This window comes from Periplaneta americana, chromosome 5 (genome assembly GCF_040183065.1).
Source record: "Periplaneta americana isolate PAMFEO1 chromosome 5, P.americana_PAMFEO1_priV1, whole genome shotgun sequence".
Lineage (NCBI taxonomy): Eukaryota > Metazoa > Arthropoda > Insecta > Blattodea > Blattidae > Periplaneta > Periplaneta americana.
In genome coordinates, this window is record NC_091121.1 from 83,265,575 (window position 1) to 83,293,035 (window position 27,461).

At 35.1% G+C, this 27,461-nt stretch overlaps 1 protein-coding gene across 2 annotated transcripts in view; it reads right to left on the bottom strand.

Moving 5' to 3' along the window:
• LOC138699927 (optineurin-like) overlaps positions 1–4,369 on the bottom strand; it is a 35,373-nt gene extending 31,004 nt beyond the window's left edge. Inside the window, exons 1-3 of one of the 2 annotated variants that reach the window (XM_069826127.1) lie at positions 4,178–4,369; positions 3,871–4,086; positions 164–272 (exon numbers count right to left, since the gene is read on the bottom strand). In XM_069826127.1, the coding sequence (XP_069682228.1) occupies positions 164–272; positions 3,871–4,080 (319 nt within the window). In that variant the 5' untranslated portion in view covers positions 4,081–4,086; positions 4,178–4,369. The remainder of the gene's footprint in view (positions 1–163; positions 273–3,870; positions 4,087–4,177) is intronic. The other variant, XM_069826126.1, reaches the window with a different exon arrangement.
• Between the last annotated feature and the right edge of the window lie 23,092 nt (positions 4,370–27,461).

Sequence of the window (27,461 nt, forward strand, 5' to 3'; positions counted from 1 at the left end):
CACGTAAATTTGTATAAAAAGTTCACAATTTATTTACTATCATGCTTTGCAAGGTATCCCGATTTTGGAACTTGAAAATCTGGTCACTTTAGCAGTAGGCTACCTATACCAAGGCATAGTATGACGAGGATCCATTGTAATAGAAAGAATTCTATAATTTTACCTTTCAGCTCCAAATTCTCTTGCAGGACTTCATGCAGTTTTCTTTGAATTTCTTCTGGACTCAAGTCTGCTGGTATAGATCCTACCATAATACTCGAATTTTGCGACACCTGAAGTAGAAACATGACATTTTGAGTAAGATGAGCACTAAAATATCTGCATAACCAGAGAATATACAAGAATTTTATTTCCAAATGTACAACTTATTTGTTATGAAGTTTTAAAGAAATTTAACTTTATACTGGTACATACTTTCGAGTGATATCTAGGCTATATAGTGTTAAATGTTTTACCAACGTTTTCTGTTTTATTATTTTCAGTAAATTATTTATTTTAAATAGGCGTAGGTATTTTGTGCATAAAGAATCGGTATCTCAAACATAGTTCTAAAGTACTTAGGCCTACGGCTAGCAATGTCTAGATTGCATGGATTTGTTTAATAATTTGTTTAAACAAATCCATTAGAATAGATGAATAGATAGTTTCTGTGTAGCCCTTAAGATTTGTCCTACAAATAAAGTCAGGTACGTAATCTAGATTTATTTTAAGACTCCCAATTATCATGGCACATGAATTGAAATGCTATGTATCACTTTAACAGTAATTCATATAACTTAAGTATTTACTTCAGCGATACCATAGTTGCTGATATGTCTAATATGAACATAAGAGAAACAAACGGGAAAGGATGGGAATACGGAATTTTTGGGTGGAAAGAAACTTGAGACATCAACACGACACTCAGATAAGTATTGTATCATCCACATGGTGCATTGTTTTTGCTAAGGACCGTTACATGGAAGTAATGCTGCAAGCTATTACTCCATGCAATTCCATCAAGGTTATAACGTGACTTCTTTTACAGTCGCTAGATGGCAGCATTGCGTAGTTGATAAAAGATGTCTTGAAAGTGCATTAGGCTGATCATTGTTTCATAATGTGATCCTGAGCAAGCATTATTTTCAAACTATGCCAGTTTGGTGTATACTTCAACAGCTAAAATACACTGATATATGCCTAATCTATATAGGCTATTTTGATAGTAATTAATCTCCAGTAGTCAGTCATAGCGAAGACCAACGCGAAGACCGAAGTTACTGCATACGAAACAACTCACAGCAGCTAAATTTAAAACTACATGAGACATGATATTATGAGAGGACTGTACTGAATTCCAGATAAGAAAAATATTGAGGTAAACATACATTTGATGCAACATATATTACGCCGCTGTGATATGTAACGTGATTTGACATCTAATTGCAGCACGCAAACTCTCTACATGTGTTTGGTAGAGTCTGTTAATATGAAAATTAAGAAATTTGTTTCCATTACTTTATACAGTACATTCAACACCTGTCTTCATGGTAACACATTTTTATAATACCTTGTTGATGATTAATCCGATTTTCCCACACAAGAATGATGTGGAGATAAAAATTTGATAATTGTATGAAAACTGTATTACACAGTCGTCTTAATGATGCTGCATGTGCAGTCCACCATACTACAGCACAGACTCTAATCTCTAAAGTGGTGTTTCTGTCCATTGTTTACGTTCAGTATAATATTAATAATGTTTATATGCTGCGGCATCTACAGGAGAGGTAACTTTTTAGGGTTATGAAAGAGCAAGACAAGTCTCAGCAATACATGCGAAATAGTAGGCCTATAGGTTATGTTAGGTTGTGACGCAGGTTCTATTTGCATGAAATGCAACAGTACAGCCTAAAGGAAGTCCTCCTACTTTGGACATTTAATATTAATTTTGTGACAATAGATTTCTGATAACTCATATCTGCATTCTGAACATATCACGAATCTCAGTTCATGATTTTATCATATTTCACCTCTGTCTAAATTATCATAAACGATCAACATCTCGATAAGGAATTACGAACTAATTTCTAGCATATAAGACAAAACTAGCCAATAGGAGAACATGTATGATTTGGTACGATTGCATGGGAGATGGTAACACTCCACCTCTTTGTTTACCTTAATATCTTTCTTATCTGAAATTCAGTATAGGTACAGTTGTGCCATGATGACACAATGTTAAATTAAAGTCAGAGAAGTTGTGTGTGATAAGTTCTACTAAGCTATTCTGTCATTAATTGCATGCAGTATTAAAGCAGAACCATGCGTACATGTTGAATCATGAATAAAAACAGGATTTCAAAAGTATTAAACAGTAGGCTACTGTTAGAATTTTGCACATGACTGATTAAATTTGACTATATTCAGTGGTGATATTCAAGAAGTTCATCCAAACTGGTGCGAACCGGCCAAATATCACCACTGACTATATTAAATGGTGTTCTTTCAGGGTGGGCCAAAGAGTGGGCAGGAAATTTGCCCGTTGGACAGGTGCCACCCATAACACTGTCACTATCCTTCACTGACTTCTGTGAGAGATAGCCTACATGTAATAAGCACATGCTTTTAGTTTGCAGCTACAAATAATTTCAATATAAAAATCGTTTGATACTCACCTGCTTATTATAATGCACTGTTATAGCTCCCCTCCCTCCACTTGTTGCTAATTACCAACATAACAAGCGAGAGGTCCAGGACGATTTACTAGGGAAACTGTCCATTCTCCTAGTATTGCATCTTGGGCCTCTCGACTGTCATAGCCTAGGCTATTTGTAACAAGTAGGGGGAGGAGAACTACAGCAATGCATTATAATGTAGAGATAAGCCTAAGTATCAAATGATTTTAATGTTGAAAGTACAGTATTTCTGATGCAAAGTAAAAACTCGTGTTTATCATGTATACTTACATCTCAGAGAAGTCAGTGAAGCACAAGAAAATTGTGCCTTCTTTGGTGTAGCTTTTCTGAAGTTAAAAATATCAATTCTTTAACAAAACTGCAAATACCGTAATCAAATAATCCAATACCATGCTTATTATAATGAATTACGAATACCTGTTGCTCGCAATATAAAAATACATAAAATTTAACTGAACTCATAAGTTGTGGGTATTTAAAGAATATCCCATTACATGTTAAAACTGCAAACTACAGATACAGATGTAGCCTAGGCTATATATTATGACAACTGGAATTACTCGTATTAACTGTTATTGTTGTTTAGTCAACTGTCCGAAGACAGGTCTGAACTTCATAAGTGATACCAAGAAGGCAACACTTATGAGGCAACTAGGCCAGGAGATACTGGAGTAGGGTGGCCAGTTGCTTTCCCCTCCATTGCATATATCGCCGACTAGATACCAGTAGGTTTCAGATGCATAGGTTTACAAACAATTGAGGACCTAACATTGTAAATGTGCTAAGTGCCAAAAACAACTGAGATATTGATGACAAAAACACTGCGAAATGCATGTTGAGATAATTACAACACTGTCTTTTGGCGCACTTACAGTTGAACTACGACAAAGACAATAAAACTGAATATGTATCCTCATATGAATATTCCTACCTTAGATTGAATAAAATGAAATTTATTGGCACAGCATATTTAGAATGTTAGATCTTCAATTGTTCTTCCTCTGACACGTCGTCAAGTGAAATGTACTGCCTGATAATAGATGTACGCATCAGCCAGAACCTCAATCAGAGAATTCGTATTAACGCGAGTTATAAATTATGATGAAGCCTACCACAATTACTTAATCTTTAGTGCCCAACATAAAGAACTGGGGAATCCAGAACTATCAATAAAAAAATATTTTATACGTACCTGACTCTCCAAGCGAGGTAAATCTCCGACATAGCTATTATGGGGTGGAACTGGTGGACAAACCATGGATTGTTGCTGTGGCTGAGGTAAAAACTGACTGCTTGGCTGCTGGGGTGGTGATCTCTCAAGAACAACGAATGATCCATCACTTGACATTGATGACTGAGGGCCATGTAGGTCTTCATGCTTGCTTTCGTTCACCTTGACCATTTTCCTCTAAAAATAATACGAATGACAGTATAACAGAGTGAGTGATTATGGCCTACACTTTTAAATAGTCTTGTTCACGACATTGAACTTCACATACCTAGTCTGGCTTCTTTCTTCGCTGAATAAAGTATCCTTATTGATAGTTTAATTATTTTACAGTGACTTACGATTGTTGTAATATTAATTAATATAAACACATATTATTGCACAACATTCCTAACGTGAATTCCCTGCTCACAACTTATGAATCATTTTATCAAATACTGCCATCTATGCTCCGGATCTTTCGCTCTCCCACAAACAAAATATTAGTACTGATCTCCGCGACACCAAGTGATAAAATATGAAAACAATTTAGTCTGCAATGCCGCTACAAGATGGTGCGGTAATCATTAAATGTTGTCGGTTGTATACTATGATACTATTGGTAATATTTATAATTTAACACGTGAAAGACATTTAATACGTTTTCCAAAATTTATAATTTATAAACAACTTGTCAGGAAATTACTCCAATACAGGAAAATTATTTTAACACTTTAAAAAACAATTTTACAGATATGTTTTAGGCTCGGAATGGCTAATACAGCCCATACCTTGCTTAGGAATAAGAAGATAATCTTTCTAAACGATCTAACCAACACACTCATTTCAGTTGTACAGCAAACTATTTCTCAGCCTAATGCGCAAGACATCACTTAATTGACAATTATATTGTAAACAAAGAACACACGTGCTGTTGTAGTTTGTTATTGTGATTTACTGTAACAAGAGTTTTGAAAATATTTTACTTCATCGGAATTTCTGTTAAATAGCATTCTCTATTCATTATAGTGAAACAATTTTCTATTTTGTAGTTTAACAATGCCGAATTGTGTATAGAAATTATATCGGTAATAAAAAACTAACAACAACAAAAGATACAAATGCAATAATCTAATAAATCAACAATTTCCAGGATACTGTCTTTCTGTAATCATTTAATCAATGGATTCATGCATGTATACGTAAAAATACGGTAAATCTTATTCAACATGCTAGAATGTGTAGGATAGTGTCATTTTACTCAAGAAAACACTATTCGAGACCTGAAAGCTGTTAGGATTACCTTTAAAGAAAATTCTGAAGACCACAGCATTGCCATCGCTAAGTCTGTCAGTAATCGTAGAAACAGTTGACAAAAGCCCAAAAACTCCATACACCACACCATTGCAAGCAGAACTAGACACCTATATTGTTGTTGTTGTTTAGTCAACTGTCCGAAGACAGATCTGAATCTCAAGTGATACCAAAAAGCACCACTTATGACGTCAGCGAGGCCAGGAGATAATGGGGTAGGGTGGCTAGTTCCTGTCCCCCTCCATTGCATACATCGCCGATTAGCTACATGTTACACTAATCAGACTTCAGAGACACCTCTATATACAGACAAATTAATTAGATACAGCGAGAGATGAGAACTGTATCATTCGAAAGCGAGCATAGTGGACTCAGCCATCTATCATAGAAGAAACTAAAATTAGACATTACTGGAACTAATTTTAATAATTCAGAGCGATATTTAATGGTCCCGTACTTATGTCTGTCTTGCAGCGTTGCCTTTCTCTTGCTTCGGACATATTTGACTCACAGGCAGTGTTGCCAAGTCAGCGATTTTGTAGCTAAATCTGGTGTTTTCAGGACTACGGTTAGCTACAGAATTTTACCGTCAGCGGCTAGCTATTTATTTGGCTTTTTTTATGATTCCGGCAGAGAGAGACGATATTTTATAAGTTTTTTTTTGTAAAGACGTTATAATTGTTTCTATTATGTACTTGCGGACAACAATATTAGTTAATCATAAGCCAGAGATTAATATGGTATTAACACAATTTTTCATTGTGCGAGTATAAAATATCATGTTTTATGTTAACTCGATTTCGTGCAACCACTCCATTTTCTGCCTCATGCATTGTTGTTGTACAAATAAGGTATGCCACATTCGTTAAACCCTTAGTCTAATCGTGTAGGCATTGTTTTTGTAAATGAATTGATATGTTTAATAATACAGAGTAGAAAATGAACTGAATTATTATTTTTATTTATGATAACTTATATTAGGATTCATTCATTCATAGTGTTCTGCCCATGGGCAGGTCTTTCACTGCATACCCAGCATTCTCCAGTCTTTCCTTCTTTCTGCCTTCCTCTTTGTCTCCTCATAATATGATCCATATATCTTAATGTCGTCTTATATTACATATATTACTTAATTTATCACTCCACATTGTAGTTTATATAACACAGACAAACTTAAAACCAGACTCATTGTTGCCAGGCTCATCTTTAGCTCAGTGTGAAATCAGATTTCAAACGGACTGGTGTGATTGTGAATATGATTGTTTCCGAAGTATCCAGTATGTTATTCTTGATCTAATTAATTCAATTTTGAAGAAATATGCCGCGTAAAACTCCGTACGTACAAAAGTTTAGAGATGTATAAAAAAAAACACAATATGTTGAAAGACTGGGTGAAAGAAGTTGCCGGTGATAGTTGGAAAGCTCGATGTAAATGGTATAAGGTGATATTGAATGCAAAATATTCAGATTTAATTGTCCATACGATTTTGCATAGAACATAGAGTCTATGAAGTGATGCACACTTTCCATAATTTAGTCTTCATTTTTATAAAATTCTCCCGTTCTTAAAACTGTATAGTTTGTATTTCAAATTTGGAAGTGATGTGTTAAGAAAAATCTGGAGTTTTTCAACCACTACAGTTTAGCTGTTTTTTTTAAGCTTGTGCAGCGGTAAATGGAATTCTGAGTTGGCAACACTGCTCACAGGCGACATAAAAGCGATCGGAAAGTGAAGCGTGCACCGCAACAATAAACTGTCTTGAGGATTGGGGTTGTTATCGTTAGTACGCCGCCCAAAAGAGCATGTTACAAAACGTAAGCCTTCAAAGTTGTATGCAAAATAAACATAACCTGATACGAGTACATTCTTGTGGCTGACTTGACTTATAACTAATCAACTAGAGACATTATTATAATTATATTAACAATCATTCAAAATAAACTGTACTTCCTTTTCTTTATATTGTAACGGTAACGTAGTGGCCTATCCTTACCTTTGAGCTAAGGCATGCAACACAAAAAGATTTATCTTAAGAAGCATAGACTCCAATATCTAGGTCCCTATTCATATTGCTCATATAATGCAATAATCAATCAGACATTTAAAAATGATCATGATATTTTTCATAACATGTAAGTTTTAATATTAAACGCATTTCAGAATTAAGACATACCGTAAAAGGAAATAGCAATGTAAACAGTAGTAGTCTATGTAAATTACATTAACAGCTTCTCTTCAGTCATTAAAAATGATAACACTCACCTATAGTTTGAAGGAAAATTCCACCCTCCTGGTCTTTTTGCAGAACTCCTCAGTGACTCTGTCAAAGAAGGCAGGGTTGACTTTCATGTCTAAAAGTAGATCTTTTTCAATTGACAACATTGTCAATGCAGTCAGACGTTCTTGCCCTTGAGAATTTCTCTGGAAGGTTTTTATAAGTTTCAAAGCCGAAAACGAACGTTGTACTGATGATGTAGTTGAAGGAATAGTCCTAAATAATTCACACAATTTATTAAGTTCCTGTAGACAGTTGTGAAGGCCGTTTGAAATTAAACACTGGTGAATATCTCCCAAACCCTTTCCCTTGAAATGCTCAGAATTATAAAAGCCTCTGAGTTCAGCTTTCAATCGCACGAAATAAAAAAATTTGCCGTACACTTTCTCTAACTGGGAAAATTGTTGCTCCAGGAAATTTTGTGAACATTTTGAACAATCCAAGAGCTCCAGAAAATATAATTCTGGCAGTGAAGCAAAACGTGATTGAAGCTGCAGTGTTACCGTGTCATAGATTTCACAATAAAGTCTCTTATTCTTCTTGCACTGTTAACACACTGTCTGGCTTTCGTCTTTTCTTCGGTGGCTCACACCACTGCTGCGTTTCTTGCCAAATATTTTCAAAGCCGTTGTTACGTTTTGAAAGTAAAGTTTCCTTCAAGTTATGAATTTCCTTCGAACAATAGGTAATATCTAAACACTTCGATTGTAAAATATTGTATAGCACATCTGTAAATGAGTACATGTCTTCAAATAAGTTAAGAAAAAAATCAAATTGAAAATCACGTAACTTGGTTAGATATTCCATCTGCTTCCTTTAAAACAGCATTAGTTTCCAGGGGCTTCTAGGATGGCCACAAATAATTCTTTTAGTTGATCACGATATTGAGAAAGAGTTTGTATTAATCGACTAGAATAGTTCCACTTCGTAAGAACAAGTCGAGGGAATTGTTTTTGGAGGAATTCGTCCAACAAATTAGTTCTCTTTGTTGAAGAGCTAAAAAATGAAGCAAAGCCGCTAATTGTAGCAAAAAATATACGGTAAGCACTAATACAGGAAACAGACTGAGACAACACTAAATTCAACTTGTGTGCGTAACAGTGTATAAAAATTGCCTCAGGAATGATTTCCTTAACCCTAGCCTGTACCCTATTTAGTTGACCTGCCATAACCGCAGCTCCGTCATAAGTCTGGGCAATCAGTTTATCTCTACATTCAAATCTATCTAGAACTTCCATAACCAGAGTCGCTAGGTTTTACTGCACTTCGATCAAAACTGGCGTCACTGAACCCTAGAAATCTTTCCACAAGAAAGTCGCCATGTATGTAACACAACACTGTAGATAACTGAGATAAATTGGTAATATCTGAAGTCTCGTCTAGCATAATTGAAACGAATTTTGTTGTCTTAATTTGTAACTTGATTTCCTGAATCATAACTGCGCCAATGCTTTGAATTAAGTCATTTTGAATTGAAGGTGATGTTTCCGTGAAAACTGTTGAGGTTGCAAAATGATGTTTTAATTTACCGTCAAATTCGGCAAGTAAATGTAAGAGTTCAACATAGTTGCCACGATTGTTAAGAGTCCTCGCTCTCATTGTGTCCGCGGAAAGCCAGTTCCTGTTTTCCTACAAAGCACGTCACAGATGTTAATCTTTTCAGAATTTCGCGGTTTTCTTTCACAGTTTCATTATGCCTAATAATGCTCTCTCGTTTTTGTTTATCTAGTTGTAAGTCTATTCTATTTTTCCGGAATGTCCCCAAAGCTATGAGCGCATGGATGTGAGAGTCTGATTTTTCATGTCTTGATATCGCAGTATGTAAATTATTCAGATCTGAATAGCCACATTTCTTACTGTTCCATGGGGAACTGTCGTTTCCAAACAGCAAACAGGGCCAACAGAATAATTTACACAGTACTTCAGAACCGCATAACCAGACAGTTTTATTTACAGATCGGGATTAAAATTTCGCACGCAAGTTTTGTTCTCTGATTTCAAGTTCGTGAGATGGGGAAAGGCTTCTCAAATAAATTTATAATAATGTCTTCTTTATCCATAACCAGGGAACGGATTTATATGGACTAAAAATATATGAAATATGTAAATATATATGTAGTTATTTTTACCAAAATATGGAATTAAATATGGATTTTTACCAAAATATGGAATTAAATATGGACTTAAAATTATAAAAAAATGACTATGTACGTTAAATATTGGTACATTTTAATCAAACTAAACAAAAAATATAATGGACGTACCTTATCTTCCAATGTAGTTTCAACAAAACACAATTTTTATTGTCTGTTACCATAACAATAGGTTACAAAACATTTCTTTCAAGTGCTGAAAAGTGAATCTTCTTCTATTGTCTCTGAGGATAGATTTATACTGACTAAAAGAGCGTTCGACGTCACAAGAAGTAACTGGTACATAATTCAATTTCACAATGTCTGCTGGGGATAAGTCCAAGTTAATCTTCACTGTTGATTCACCACTCATCACAGCGACAACCTTTTGTAGTTCTTCATATCCAGGGTTTTTTGAAAGTACTGTGTCCACCTTAGCTCTTACTGCATCTGCAACTTTACCTCTACTACGATTCAGTTGTTCCACAGTACTATTTATAATTTCAAAACTTTCAGATAGTGAAAGGTGCCTATTTTGGAGACTTTTGAGCGTTTTTATGATGCATGAAAATGTATGCTGAATGTGAGCTAAGTCATTCTTCACACTTATGTCACAGGTAACTGTTTTCGCAGTATCAATTGAGACTGCATCTTCAGAGTCCAATGCAAGGAGAACATTGTTAATAGAGTCTATATGTTCGGCATAATATTCAACTGCTTCTAGCCATGTACCCCATCTAGTTAAAATTGGCTTTGGTGGCAATGGAATTTCAGGGTACATTTCTTTCAACACGTTAACTCTACTGGGAGCTTTGAGAAATACTTTTTTCACTGATGAAATCAACAAATCTACTTTAGGGAAATTGTCTCTGACCACTTCTGCCACACGATGAAATGCATGCGCCACACAAGTAAAATGAGTCAATTTAGGATATACAACAGATAATGCTTGTCCAGCTTTGACCATATAAGGGGCAGCATCGCTAATAAAGAATAACACATTATCGTACATAATACCCTTTGGCCACAGGATACCCATAGCTTCGTTGAACAGTTTAACTATAGTTTTGTTATTGCACTTTTCTAGAACATCACAATGTAAAAGAATTCGTTCAGAATATTGTTCACTTAACAAACCGATAACTACATTACCAACAAGTCTACCTTCTTTGTCGGGAGTCTCATCAATGCAAACCCAAATTGAACTATCTTTAATTTCATCTCTTATCTTCTGTATTGTCTCATCGTAGATGGATGGAGCATACGTCTTCCTAAGTGTTGACTCATCCGGGATTGTATGTTGAGTATATTTTTCAAGGAATTCCCTGAAGACCTTATTCTTTAGTTTGTAGAGAGGAATATCAGCAGAGATGAGAGAACGGCACAGGTCGATGTTAAACTCAGATCTTACATTCGATGTTGTTGGTTGTGTTAAAAACAATTGTCTCTGCTTGGAATTTAGTTGTTTGTTGGCCTGATGTTTACTAGTTGTAATGTGTTGTTGCACCAGGAACTTTTGTGTAGATGATACTGCACACTGACACAAATTACAAAATAATATTTTATTGTCAGTTGATAAACCATCTTCTTTAAATTCTGAAATGTAACTTGTTAGTTTTGATTTTAAATTGACTGAATGACGTACTTTTGGCATATTTACCGTCTTTATAGTATGATTTACAAAACTGAACCTATGTGTACTCTGACTGGCATTTAACTGTTGAGCTGCACAACTGAAGTCTGTTAAAAATTTTAAATTAAATTAATACAGTTTTGTAACTTACTTTCCCATTGTTGATAGGACTGCTAATTTTCAAATAACTCTGATGTTAAAGGGATTACTGAACATGTGTTTAAATCTCTATTGTTGAAATGTATTTTTAAAAGTTGATGGAATTTTGTTTTGTTTTATTGTTAAACCTAATATAATATGGACTGTTTTATATGAAATATGGAAAATATATGGAAATTAACGAAAATATGTACTAAACTCTAAAATATGGAAAAATATGGAAAATAAAAGTAGGATTTTTCAACCCTACACATTGTGAAACATAAAGATAATGCAAAATATAAATTATATTAGCTTTATAAGTAAATATGTATTTACATATAAATCCTTTCCCTGTCCATAACTAATGAACATTAACTCTTCATAAACTATATAAATACAGTAGGCTAAATAAAAATGTAACAACGGAACACTTATTATTTCACAATTAAACTTTCTACACACACAAAACTTTTACTGTACCACTTGGAATTCTCACACCAACTGAGCACTGAGCTGGGGTTGCTTCTGCTGGGAATTTTCTAGTCAGTTTTATTGCTTTCGACAAATGGGTGAGGGTGGAAAAAAATAATTCTATTTCCGTTCATCTAAACCTAAAGCAAATAGTTGTACGTGGTTCACGATTAGCCCAATATGTGGCAGTTATTTTTGACAAACACAGTGACAAGTGCCTCTGTCTTCAGGACCATTACGAAATTACTACCTGCTGTCCCCGAATGCAGTTTTTGAATCGCATGCAGCAAGCCTTTTCCCGCCCACATTTTACCCGGTAGCTTCACAGAAACCAGTGTTCAGATGACGTCACATAAGCCGAGAACACCGTAGCAGCCACCGGCGTGACTCAGTCGGTTAACCTTAAAGGTTGACGCTCACTGGCACGAACCGACCGGAACGGAAATCTACAGCAGTCCGTCTTCCGCGGAAGCTCTGACGCTCACTGCTCGGAATATTCCGGTACAGTCGACAGGTAGTCTGTTTTAAACATGGAGTGGGATAGTAGTTCCGAAGGTTATTTTATTTTACTGAGTCTTTAGCTGATGAGGAAGGAAAAAAGAAAAGAAAAAAGAAAATATGGGTCCATAACTAGAGCCCGGGTTTTATGTAATGTGAAAATGAGAACTATGTAGACTACATAAATATGAAGCTAAAAAAGTATGTAGATAAATATGTAATAAATAAAAAAAAAGTTGGTAATTTAAAATCTAAGCTTTATTAGATGTATTTGTGCACACTAATAAAAAATTACAGGTGCACATGTGATTGAACCTCATTGTTTGGAGGCGCAAATAATAATTGAATATTTTTACATATTTTCTACGGTTATTGATCGTCTCGTCAACGGCAACCCATACGTAGGAATCATCAAGTCCATCTCTAATCGTTTCCATTGTGTCAGTGTAGCAGGAGTTCAAATATTTTTTCCGGAGTGTTGATTCATGAGAAATATTGAAGTTGCAGTATTTGCGTAGGAATGCTTGGAACTTTGGAACTCCAAGTTTATACCATTGTAAATGTTTGCAGCAACCATTGCCATGCACAAATTTTTATTAAATTCACTTGTAGAAGACGAATGTTTCAGCACCACTTGTGTAAGAAGAACTTTTTCTTTTCGACGGAGCACGTTTTTTATTTCTCACATGAAGTTCAATTTTTAAATGCTATTCTAATTGTGACTTCATGGAGCACCCAATGCGTTTGTCACACACTTTGGACTGCACGATTTTACCATTTTAGTGAAGGAATCTTCAATTGAAATCCAGTCTTTTAACTTGGATGCGAATGACAGTAGGCTTGCTATTATATTACCTGATGTCAAAATAAGTTTCTTAAAAAAAAAAAAACAGAAAAAACTATTGTTTTCTTTTAGAGCAACTGATTCATTCTTTCCTTCACTACTACCATTCGCATTGGTATTTGTACCTACTTTACCGTTACTTCTCAAGGGATACAAACTATTAGCATTGCAAAGAGATGTCCATTTTTTGACAGAATACGTTATTATTTTCAATTATCAAATTATATTTATGCACTAGAGACGAAGGGATAAGCTTTATAAACAATTTTAAAAATAACTTAATCATTACGTAGAGAGAAAATTAGTGAAAAAATGTATATATTCTTTCAAAATATGCAATATCCTTCAAAATATTTTAAAATATATAATATATGCCAAAATATTTATTATGCACCAAAATATGTAAAAACATTTAAAACTTCGAAATAATGATCCCTTTCGTTAATCTTCGATGCTACTTACCCATTAGAATTCTACGAAATGTTTATTTGGCCATTATTCAGTCTACCATTCAATATGGTATAATTGTTTGGGGTGGAAGTACAAACATTAATCTTAGTTCGTTAAATTTACTACAAAAACGAATAATTAAAATTTGTTTGAAGAAACGTTTCGATTATCCAACTAAATTAATTTATTCTGAATTTAATGTATTTAATATTGAACAAATTTATAAGCATACGCTGTTAAAATTTTATCATAAAAATCGTAATAAGTTTGTATTACAGACACATAATTATGACACAAGATGAAATATTAATTCAATATTAATAGAACCTAAATGTCTCACATCTGCTGGTCTAAAGCATAGCATTAATTTTGGCCCTCGGTTGTACAATGCTTTAACTAAATTACACCCAGAACTTCTAACATGTAACCCACTAACATATAACAAGAAAATTAGAAACGTGTTAATATCTTCAATTTGATTAAATAAATTTATAGCCTATGTGTATGAATTAATCAACCTATATTATATTTGTATTCTATAATTTTGAAATATATATATATATATATATATATATATATATATATATATATATTGTCCTACTTTTCACGTGCGATATTATTCTTCTCTAGTGTTAATATTATATTATATAATTCCATTGCCGCTATAATTTAAATTTTAGTTCCTATTTTATTTTACTTATTTATTTTTATTATTTTTTCTGTATTTCTCTTATATTAATATTGTATTATATAATTCCTGTAACTGTAATTTTAATTTTATTTCCTATTTTATTTTTTATTCTCTTACAGGCCTATTAATATTATATCTTAACTGCGATCGAACACGAGCGCTGCTCATTCGGTCTCAAATTTTGTTAATACTACTGTATCTCTTTTTTATATTGATGGTATTACTTTATTTCTATTTGTCTTGTTTGTTTGTAATTATATTCTTTATTCTGTATATTTAAATTTAAATTTAAATTTAATACGATTCGCGGACTTTTAGCTTTCCTTATAGCTACATATATAGGAACGGAATATGTAATTACATACAATCCGGGCTCTAGTCATAACAATATAAAAAAGTGTTTTGATTAATTTAACCATCTTTGCCCACATTTGTGTAAAGATCGAGTAATGGTTTTTTTTAGTACTTTCGTATGAGCGAAGAAAAATGTTTAAAATTTCATCTGTTATTAGCATCTCAAATAATGAAGGGAAACATCACATTTCGAAGGCCAATCAGCACAGAAGCGCGATTAGCACTGTTAAAATTAGCTTTTCATCACCCATTTTAAGAATAATCTGTCTGGACAACGCATCAGCACATGTTGAGTGGGAAAGTACTGAGAACAGCCAACACACTTTTCTCCGAAGACCAGCGAAGACATACGAAAGCAGCCGATCGTCATCGGAAATTCCGCTAGGGTCGTGTCGCGAGAACCCTGTCCGTCAGGACCGGCAGCCGGTTGCTTCCGTTCGGACAAGTGAGCGTTTACCGTTTAAAATACATGCATACGTCTCTCGCAGAATATTTCCGGTTCGTTCCGTTCCGGTCGGTTCGTGCCAGTGAGCGTCAACCTAAAGGCGCTTGCCTGCCGGTCTGAAGTTGCGTTCGGGCGCGGGTTCGATCCCCGCTTGGGCTGATTACCTGGTTGGGCTTTTTCCGAGGTTTTCCCCAACCGTAAGGTGAATGCCAGGTAATCTATGGCGAATCCTCGGTCTCATCTCGCCAAATATCATCTCGCTATCACCAATCTCATCGACGCTAAATAACCTAGTAGTTGATACAGCGTCGTTAAATAACCAAATAAAAAAAAACACCGTAGCGCCACACGTCTAAGTCTTGTTGAACTACAAGTATCTCATGTTTTGGGTGGGAATTTAAACTATGTTTATGTGTTGTTTTACAATTTCCCTGTTAAAATATAAAATCAATCATCCCAACTGAAATCTAAGAGCCTTGGATGCCTTGCATTCATGGAGAAAACGCCACTGCCAGAGCCTTCTTTAGTTACAAGCCGGGGCCATACGTCGGCAACACTGTAATTAATTGTCACCCGGAGGCCGACCGTACAGTAATGCTAATGCCGATTTTCAATGTAAATTAATGTTACAATATAAGTGTGTGTCGATGGAATTATGTTTACGGTCGTACCAAAATTTAATTGTTGATGTATTATAAACTAAATGCGTGTTGGTGATAAAAAAAAACAAGACAATAAATGAATTTTTACGGTTATGGATGACAAAGCAATTGAATATTCTATTAAATATTGTATAACCACATTTTTATATTCTTATTCAGTGGCGGCTCGTGCCGGATAAATTAGGTGAAGGTCAATAGAATTCTAGGTAATTTCCTGGAATCGTTATATAGCCGTGACGTCGCGAATGCTTTTGTAACCTATACGATGGCCATATTGAATTAATGTAATATATTCACCATTTTCTTAAGTTTTATGAAAAGCACAGCATATAAAATAAACAAATTTTCAACATTTTCGGAAGCTACGTCCCCTTAATCCCGAAGAATTCACTGTCCCAACAAAACTTCCACACATCACATACCACAACATAATAAAACAACCACAAGTCCACATGACATAAAAAGACAAAATCTAACACATTTTGTACAACACATCAAATTAAAAGAGTACACAAGAAATAGGACCCATAACAAAATTCAAAATCACAATCATAATCGTAAACTGTATTCATGTTTTAAAACAACTTCGGAACATGCAACTTCCAATATAAGCTTACCTATCCAGTAAAATCAAGTAGCTACGATTAAATCAAAGCAGTATTCTGTTGAACAGAAAACTTACATTTGAACGGAAAAGAAAGGGGCACTAGTAATTTCATCTCTTACAAGTTCATTGATGCATTCAGAAATACAATCAATTATTTAATTTTGAATCGTTTTAGATTTCCCAGAAAGAACAGGCCTAATTTTTTCATAGTGATTTCTAATTTTCATAGGGCCAATGAAATGAGAGCCAATAATTCTTTGAAATTCTCCCTGTTCTGTGACGAAATACTCTCATCATGACCGCGAAAAGCCAACTCCTGCTTGCTTAGAAATAATACCGTATCGATTGCGGTGTGCATTACCAGTCTGTTTAAACGTACGTTTTCATTAAATTGACTTACGTATAACCTATAACTTTCCTTTAGTGCATCCGCAATGGTGTTCATGTTCTTCTGAAGTGCCTTTAATTGCAAAATACATTTAATGTGTTCAGCTGAATCCGCATGGCTGTGAAGACAGCGATTGACATTTTTGAAATCTCAAAATCCAGTTGAATTCCAAGCGAGTTTCTTGTTCCCCAGAAGAAGACAAGGCCAACAATATAGCTTCTCGTTATAGTGACTCCCACATAACCAGTTGCAATCGGCATACCAAGAATCTTGAAACTGAATATTGTATGACAGACCACCACTTTTCACTTTTTTCATAGTTATATTAATGTGACGTGTTGTTCTGCGGTATTTAAAAATATCTTGCTTATCTTCTGCACACCAACGAGAGAACGGTGTCTCCAAAAGATTACACACTAAATCGTTTAACGGATTCATGTTTTCATCGCATTAATACACGTAGTAACACCTTCACACTTCGCTGCACTTGTCACAACAAAGAATACGTAAAGCGAAATCGTTGGTCAGCGCGGGTCAAATATACAACGTAGTTTCAAATGTTATGCCAACTTTCTTTATTACAAGGTACTCAAATTATTTCAAAATCCATACAAAAAATAATATTCAAGAGATGCTAACGTTAAAAAATACCAAAATATATACGTTATATACTAAATTTAAACAATATTTAACTTCTTTACAGAATATTTTATGTTTTCTTATTTAGTTGCAAAATATTACAGTTTGCCACCCTTGTCCAATGTTTGGACGAGAGAGAGATTCTGTCTTTCAAGAACAGAAAAAGGAGATGAATGCCTGCTCCACAGACCTTCATAATAGCCTCGCAAAAGGGACCGGTAATTCATAGTAAGCAACTCGTTGTCATGGCAACCGGGTGTGTTTACTGAAGGCGAAAAGGAAAGTCTCATTCGGACCTTCAGCTGGTCTGCTAGCCACGTGGCCTGACTGGTGAGGGGTTCGTGTGAAGTGCTGCAGTGAACGTTAACTGAGTGGATTAAGCCAAACAAGATATTAAAAAATAGAGCAAAATATGGTTTAGTGAAGAATTCATTTTATTTTAATTTATTGATAAAATATATTTTATTAAAGCACGAAAAAAGGGGTGAAGGTGGCCTTCATGTACTTCACTTGAATAACCGCCACTGTTCTTATTTGTGGTTTGTGTGTATCAGAATTCTAGTCAAATTGTTGGGTCTCGCCTGCTATATCAATAAAGTTACGCCGTTGGTTTTCAAAGTCATTGTAAACAGCTGTTTTGTGATCCCATAAATGTTGCAGTTTTGTTAAAGATTCGGAATGCCTGCTATACGTCAGAACTATCTATAATTTGTAGATGCATATAATCACTTTGTTGGTTTGGTCAATGTTACTTATGTCCCGCCCACTATAGAGACATAGGCCAATTTTACACATATTTAGTATAACTTGTTGCTTCTTTGACAGGTTAGGTTTGGTTAGTATAGGTTTTTGTTATAGCCTACCTTGCATATACGATTATAACGCAACATTGGCAGTGATAAAAGTGAAATATTCGTTCAGTAGGCGTTGGATACTCTACATTCACCCACTTGGTATTTACAGGTAAAGTCCACTGAGTTTACGCTAATTGATACATACATGTACTTAATAGATAATGTTGCGTTTTGTTACGTTTTATGTTGAAGGAATGTGTTTTCATTTTTTCATAGATTGTTTTACTTGGCTTAACTGTATTTACATCCTCATACTTTTATTATAATAGGAATGTCAATAGTTTCTTCTGTTTACATTTTATTTTAGGCCTTTTTGCATAATTCACATTCTTAGCTTGTTTTCTGTAGTTATATTTATTTAAAATTATATTTTAAAAAGTTTGTAACAAATAATTTAGGATAACAGTATTGTTATGGTAACTGGCCAGGTTCAAACTAAAACTGGCTTCCTGAACATCTGAAATATTTATAGAAAAGCACGACATAATCACATGAAATTAAAATGCATATGATATCCTACACCTTTCATGTCAGAGGTGAAACAACATTAAGCGACAAAACATTGTCAATTTACTAGCCATATAATGGTTAATTGATTGGAATGGGTATTGCGAAAGTACGTCATTATTTTATTTATTTTTGGTACAAGTAACATTTCTTTAAGTATTTATTTATTTTCCCTTGTACCATCAATAAAAAAACAAGTATTTTTTTTTTAATTATAAGTGGCTGGCGATAAAAACAAGACAGTAACTGAAAATAATATGGCTGCAGTCTTTGACAATTTTTACTATTATTAATAATGACAGAAAGTGATTGGCCATTCTTGTAGACATTAAATATTTTATAAACTGCATTTTTATAGTCTTACTTGTGGTTTGTAGTCCGGCAGAAATGTTGTTCAAGGGAGAGTTGTAGGATCTCGCCTGCTGTGTATCAGTAAAGTCGCTCAGCTGAGTTTCTTTGCAAATACCTATTTTCTGTTCCCACCAGAAGTTCAGTAGTTCTGTTGAAGACTCACAATACCTGCTGTTTGTCACAACCATTTGTAGTTTGTAGATTATATAATTGTGTTGATTTCCAAAGCTTGTTTATTTTTCTTTGTAATTAGTTATAAAAGTGTTTTCTTTTCACTTCATATTTACAAGATTAAAGTTCGCTCAGTTTAGGCTAATTGGCACATATTTAGTAGATAATAATGTGTTATGTTACATATATCAAATATATGTTTCTGCACTTTTTCGTAGACCTTTATACTCATTGGCCTAACTGTATTTGCATCCTTATATCTTGTTATATGTCGATAGTTCCCTTTGTTTGTAATTTTTTATGTTGTTTTTTGCATAGTTTACATTTTTAACTTGTTTCCTGTAGTTATTTAAGATTATATTAGAAAAAGTTAACAACAAATATTTCAGAACATTAACGTTATGCTGACAGTGGCCAGGTTCAAACCAGTGGCGTATACTGGTTAAAGGGTTTGGGCTACCACTGACCCTTTTATTACACAAAATATATTTTAAAATCCCTATAATAAAATTCCTTACATATTTATGTGAATTTCAGACGTCTTGATTGGGACGAAAATACGTTGATGACTTCGTCATTGAAATTACAGTTGGGCCACTTGCAAAGTTTCTGTAGAAATGACTTTTCAATGGATATTAGTGCCAAGCCGGATAAACGTTCTTGTGTATGAGTTGATCTACAGTAGGATTTTATTCTCTTCAACAAAGAAAATGTTCTTTCTACCCATGCTGACGTAGCTGGTATTGTCACAATTAATGTTGCCAATTTAAGGACTTCAGGAATAACTTGGTTCAGCTGGTTTTCATATATGGCAGATAATATTTCATGGATAGGTTTGTTCGAAAAATCAAAGACTTCTGCTGAATATATTACACTTAATTCATTTTTCAAACGTACTTGATCAAAGTGACTGTTATAGGACTGAAATAATTTGTTTAGTGCCTCATTCGGGAAGTTTTCTCTATAAGCAGAAAATTTTTGAGAATCTAGAAGATGTGTGAACTGAAGCTTTCCATAATCAGAAAATCTGTCAGTAATTTCCATGTGCATACGATCTAGTATGCTGTAGTACAGCTGCCTGTATTTCAATTCATCATCTCCTTTTCTTCGCTTTAATGGTGGTTCCATTGTATTGGCTGAAGAATTTTCATTTTCCATATTACTCCATATGGACGGAAACCCACTACGTCTGAACTCGGATATAGTATTTTTTTAACTTTGATACCTCTTGAAAGTAGTATGCTATGTTTTGACTTTTTGCCTGAAGAATATTGTAGAGCACATCTGTATGTGCGAACACTCTAGCATAGACTTCAAGAAGAAATATATTCTGAAACTGTGCGAAAAAAATTCAAATATCCTTGAGCCTGCACAATTACATCATCATCCCAGTTTTCTTCAGAGTCATTACAAATGATATTTTTAAAGAAAGCAGTCCGTTTCTCTCTGTATTCGTTTACTGTATTTACAAGCCAAGATGTAAAATTCCATCTAGTTGGTGCTACTTTTGGGAGTTTCTTGTTCATAAATTTCTTGAGTTTTCTGATCTTTTAGGAGATGATGAGAAAAATGCAGCTAAACCCGACAGTGTTTTGAAAAAATGCGGCATTCTGGAATGGATGAAGTAGTTTGTTGCAAAACTAAATTGAGAACATGGCTGTAACAATGGACAAATAGTACTTGAGGATACTTTTCTTGAAATTTTGTTTTTAAGCCATTAATATTTCCCGCCATAACTGAAGCACCATCGTATGTCTGTGCAATTAACTTATTGCCGACATTGTATTCTGCTGTAACACCTTCCACATGCTGAAACAAAGTAGCAGCAGTTTTGTCCGAACTGACATTTGTGAATCCTATAAACCGTTCTTGAACATTGTCAGTATTGTCGACGTATCGTAAAACAGTGGACAATTGACTCTGATTAGAGCAGTAACTTGTTTCATCAACAACAATGGCCACAAAAGGTTTTATGTTCTTTATCATAACCCCACTTATAGCAAATATTAAGTCATTCTGAATTGCGGGAGAAGTACCACGGAATACTGTTGAACTCTCAAGATGATTGGCCAGTAAATGGTCAAATTCACTTAAGGAACTTAAATATTCAATATAGTTTCCTCTATTGTCTGATTCCACACTCTCATTATGATCCCGAAAAGCCAATTCTTGTTTTCCTAGAAAGCAGACTGCGTTAATAAGACGCAGTAAAATCTCCCGATTTTTTTTTCACAAGAGCATTGTGTTGGTTGATGTGTAGAGCTTTTTGCTTATCTAGCTGTAAATCAATTCTTGTCTTCCCAAAGTTTGCAAAGTTCATGCTACTACAAATATGAGCTTTTGATTTGTCGTATTCTAGAACTGCCGTTCGAAGGGAGTTCATATTAGAAAACCCCTCTTTTGATCACACATTAGTTTCGCGGCTAAATAACAAACATGGCCAGCAAAATAGTTTAGACAGTTTAGAAGTACCACACAACCAATTCCACTTACCATATGATGTTGAAGTGAAATGGCGTGTGTACTCACGCTGTTTTTCTTTTACGTCCATGGACAAATTTAACTCAGGAGTTGGTCTTTCCATTTTCACAATTTCAACTTTCTCGTTGTTATGTACGACGGTTAAAAGGCACTTTTAATAAACCTTCTATTACACAGTCATTTTCAACACAAACCTCTCCAGAAACTTGTTCTGCCATATTTTTCACAATATCACTTAATTAGGAAATTAAAAACTTAATAATTCACAATTAATATAACTCTTAGACACTCGAACATATCACAGATTTAAAATAATGCACTGCAAGAACACAATCACATTCAATTGCTAGTGTACTAAGCGTATTGCGGCTTCGCGCCTGCGAAGAAACCGATCACGAGAGCGGCAATTCGCCCGCCTACAGTGCACGATGGAAACAGAAGGGAGTGGGGGGACGGGCAGTTGTGCGAAGGACAGCGTGAGCGAAACGGTCACAGGCTACCTCACGTAGCAAGCGATTTCTCCAGCGATGCCGCCTTGACAACTTGTTTCTTTTCGAGAGCAGAGAGCGCATGTAAATCTAACAATTACTTTAATTTTAATTACTATGGTAAAACTAATGATACAAATTTATTACATTATGTTATATTATAAACTTTTTCTTTTGTAATTTCCTTGGGCTATCGCCGGTAGCCCCAGTAGTCCGCAAAATACGCCCCTGGTTCAAACCAAACACCATTGAAACAGATGAAACACCATTAAGTCGCAAAACATTGTCAATTTGCTAGCCATAAATTTGTTAACTGAATGGAACTTAAGAATATTGCGTAGGAACTTACGTCTTTATTGCATTATTGATTTTATTATTTTCGGTGCAAGGAATATCTTTTTTATTTATTTATTTACCTTCGTACTATCAATAAAAACATGTTTTTTTGTAATTATTTTAAGTGGCAGCCTTTGTATGTAAGTAGCCTACTTACGCCGTATTCTGAAGTATAGCTAATTGATTGCAATAAAACACTATTTTCGAACCCGTAATAATTTACATCACTACTCTGAATCTTGATCTTATCTTTGTGCATGAAGTAATATTGAAAAAATACGCGTTACGTATAACTAAAGCAATGAGCAAACACAATATCACTCTAAAATCTCCCGCCTCCACTCTGCGTTGCCAAATCTACCCATGTCCCGGCTCTGCCACTGCGGTAACGGTTCTTTCTTGTTCTTCATATAAATTATGGCAGACATGGCAACACCGTATTCACGCATGTGCCTTTTGCCATTATTATTATTATTATTATTATTATTATCATTATTATTATTATATTATTATTATTATTATTATTATTATTATTATTATTATTATCATTGACGCACTTTCCTCGTTAACCATCGAAGATTTCTTTGTTGTTCAAATCAAGATTTCAGGTATAACTCCCTGTAAAGTTGATTCGAATAATTTCGAGGGAAAAATTGTTCCGGAGCCGGGTATCGAACCCGGGACCTTTGGTTTAACGTACCAAACGTTTGTTGTTGTTGTTTGCTTAGCGGTGACGGTCTTTTAGTCTGACCCTTCTATAATATTTTTTTTCCTTTCTTGGTTTGGCCGCTCCAATCATATTTTTGCTTCCACTAATAACAATCGAGGATTTAGTTGTGACAGCTACTGTCTTCGCGCTACGAGTTGGCGCGGGGAGTAGATAGGCGGGACGGGGGAACTTCACGCTACACTCTGACCTGAAAACTTCGTCCACTTACTTGGCTACACGGGAACGGAGTCAGACATAAAAGATTCCGCATCTTTGGTGCTGTCGCTATGACTATCATTATCACATTTTTCAAAATTGCTGGAGTATGATCTGTCCATGATAATCGTCTGTTTATGTTCCAGCCGTGTATATTAATTCGAATCTCTCAACAAAGCCATTAGCCCCACCGCCCCCATCCTGATGAACAACAATGAGTGTTCTGGACACATTTACGGTAGTCAGAACTCCCGTAACATTTTTATCGTGCCAGAACTTGGGAAACGTTAAATTTGTAGGCCTATCTATCCGCATTTCGTCCAGATACAAAATCGGTTTTTCCACTTTCCTAAGCTTTCTTATTTGCTGTAGATATCTTCACGTATTCTAATTTACAGTGTTTTCCTCAATTTTTTTTGCTGCACACTTCTTCCACCTGAAATCCTTTTTCTTCAGTATTCGTCTTAATGTTGTCTTTCATTTCAAATCAATTTTCTCTTGTAAAAGGATAGACGTTTGTTGCAGCTTGATACTATTTTTTTTTACTTGTTATTTAACAACACTGTAATAACTACTAGCTTCTTCAGTGTCGATTGAATTGATGATGGTGAGATGGTATTTGGCGAAATGAAACCAAGGATTCGCCATAGATTACCTGGCATTCGCCTTTCGCTTGGGAAAACCTCGGAAAAAACCCAACCAGGTAGTCAGCGCAAACGGGAATCGAACTCACTCCCGAGCACAACTGCAGATCAGCAGGCAAACGCGCTACCTCCTCAGATACGACAGTGGCCCTCTTTCTTTTTCAAATAAAAATTCCCAATTATATCTTTTTTGTCAATCTCCCGTCAAAGTCATCTACATTTGCGTTTCGGTAGTCTGGACGTTTACATTTTTTTTCTCCCTCAGGTGTCGACAACGCACTTTCTTCTGTGCAGTCTTTCATTTCATTCCTTATACGCTGTATTGTTCTTGTGGCTAGATTAGAGTACTTTTCTACCTTTGCTGTAGGTTTCGTAAGAGGAATGCAAAGGCACTGTTGTTCTTTTTCTTCATCATAGAATTATTTTACACTTCTAATAATATTCCTTTCTTCGCTATAGATTGTCAATCCATGTTTCCTCTTTGTCGACATATTTACAATAAACAAAAAACTGCTATAAACCTAAATAACAGTATACAATAACATAAATTCTATTAACTATATTATTATCAACACTATTAACACGAAAAGCAAAGGATAACTAAAGCAATACAAGATTTGTGGTATACTGAAAACAATTGTCTTGTTGAAACTAATAAAACGCTACAGTAAAAACCCCACTATTATTTTCACAAAGTCGCAAAGATTCATAGACACGTGCAGTAGATGTTTGTGAAACAGGAATATTGCAGTGAACAGCGCGGTGCGCATGCGCGACTGTTTCCCCTCCGCCCCGTCTAAGTACTTCAGCCGCCTTCTCCTGGCGTGACAACAGTACTCGTCATCTCAATTGGAGAAAGTTCAAAGGGAGCGAAAGAAGAGAAAGATGATCGCAACCTCGCTTTCTGCGAATGAGCCTGCACTTGTTACTGTTACCATTTTTTTATATGCTTATGGTTAAGGAGGAAAACACGACACTTATAAAGGAAACAGGAAAGGACAGACCAAAGATTTTCAATTGGATTTGCTTCTGGGCTGTTACCTGGCCAAGGAAGGACGTATCATTATTTTCAGCCAGAAAATGAGTTACTGATCTGGCTTTGTACCAGGGTGCTTTATCCTGCATGAAGACACATTCACCATCAGGGAACCAGTCCCTCATTTGTGGAAAAAATCGGGTGTCTAGGTCTCCTTTGTACTGATCCTTTTGGATAGAGTTCTACAGAATTATTTTGTGGCCAGTAATTCATGATAATTATGAAAATGTAAAAAATGTGGTGCTGAGACTAATAATTTTCACACGTCTGTACATACCGGTTAGTACTTTTTCTTTGTTCTCACTCTCTGAATACTGTATTAGCACAGTCTAGTATATACAGTCACGAAGCTTGAGTTGTGAGGGTGCTAGGAACAATAGACTGTGCCGGTACTATTTCGCATTGTCTGTAATGAGGCGATATTAGCGATCCTAGTGGTTAGCAACTATCTACGGATGCATATTTACTACGTATTGAGTTTCGTGACTGTATATACTAGACTGTGGTATTAGTGTAATCTAATATGGATAGGAATTTTGAAGACAGTGACGAATACATAAACAAATGCAGTGTATTATTATAAAAAATGAAATTTTAGAATTTTAAGAAAACATTTTAGTGTGGTACATGGGGAAGCTTAACAAGTAAGGAAGTGTAAATATTAACCTAAATCAATAAATTTACAAGGTTGTTGTTGTTGTGTTGTTTAGTCAACTATCCGAAGACAGGTCTGAACCTCACAAGTGAGACCAAGAAGAAAGTACTTATGAAGCAACTAGACCAGGAGATAATAGGGTAGGGTGGCCAGTTCCTTTCCCCCTCCATTGTATACATCGCCGACTAGCTACATATTACACTAGTCAGACTTCAGATGTACCTGCATACAAACAATAGCTCTTTCTCTGACACATATCGTTCAAGTGAGATGTACTGCCTGATAATATATGTACTTATCAGCCAAAACCTCAATCAGAGGATGAACTCAATCTAATGATGATTTAATTCTAGCAAAGAAAGCCGTTAAAATCTCTTCAGTGCATTCATGCGTTCTGAAACAAAATGAACTAGAAATACCTACACAAAACAGATTTCAGATTTAAAAAACAGCTACATCTGTGAACATCACAAATACAACTCCCACAATATTAGCATCAACACAAAATCCTTCAAATCAGATTAAAAGAAGGAATCCCCACCAATTATTCTGAAAACCCAAGTTAGTTTCTTTGTATTAAGGAAGCAATTTAACCCAATAAATTGTTAATGAAAAACTGTCTACCCAACATTGTCCTCAAGGCATAAAATTATTTTCTCAACGTGATGATGAATTTTAGTACAATTGAATGAATAGTGAGTAGTATAAAACAGTAACTTTACACATTTCCCCATGGGTAGCCTGCAGTGTACCTATATGCCAATACTTAGAGGTCTACCTCTGGAGACTGATACTGAAGAAATAAAGAAAAAAACTTGCTCTTCCCAATAGACCTGTTGAAGCAGCTGAAAGAAAAAACGGACGAATTTTCGGGTACTGGTAACATAAACTTCCTCATGGCGTATCGTTGATTCTGGAATCCCACAGGGATCTGTTCTATCATCACTACTATTCACTATTTACGTAAATGACATCCCCTCGACTCTACAGTACTGTAAGCATCACCTCTACGCAGACGATTTACAAATCTATATCCATACAACCCCTGACTCACTCAATGACGCAATACAAAATCTTAACGAGGACCTTGAATCTATATCTGCATGGGCCAGAAAGTTTGGTTTGACTCTCAAAGCAAGAAAATCACAAACAATCCTAGTGGGACATCAACGTCTATTATGCAACATTACTCCTGCTCTTCCAGTCAAGTTAAACGACACAATAATCCCTTTTGCTTCCTGTGTTAAAAACCTTGGAGTTTACTTTGATACGCATTTAAACTGGAATAGCCAAGTAACCCATATTACCAAAAAAAGTGCTTTCCATACTACATTCCTTAAACAGCATTCGAAAATTCCTTCCGCTATCACTCAAGAAAATACTAGTGGAAACACTAGTAATGCCCCACTTCGATTATTGTGATTTTCTACTGACTGACCTCAATGTCAACCAGACGCAAAAATTTCAACGTGTTCATAATTCTTGTGTTCGCTTCGTCTCCGATGTCCGTCGCGCTGACCACATTACCCCATCCTTCCAAACTCTAAACTGGCTACAGCTTAACGAACGTAGAAATTTTCATT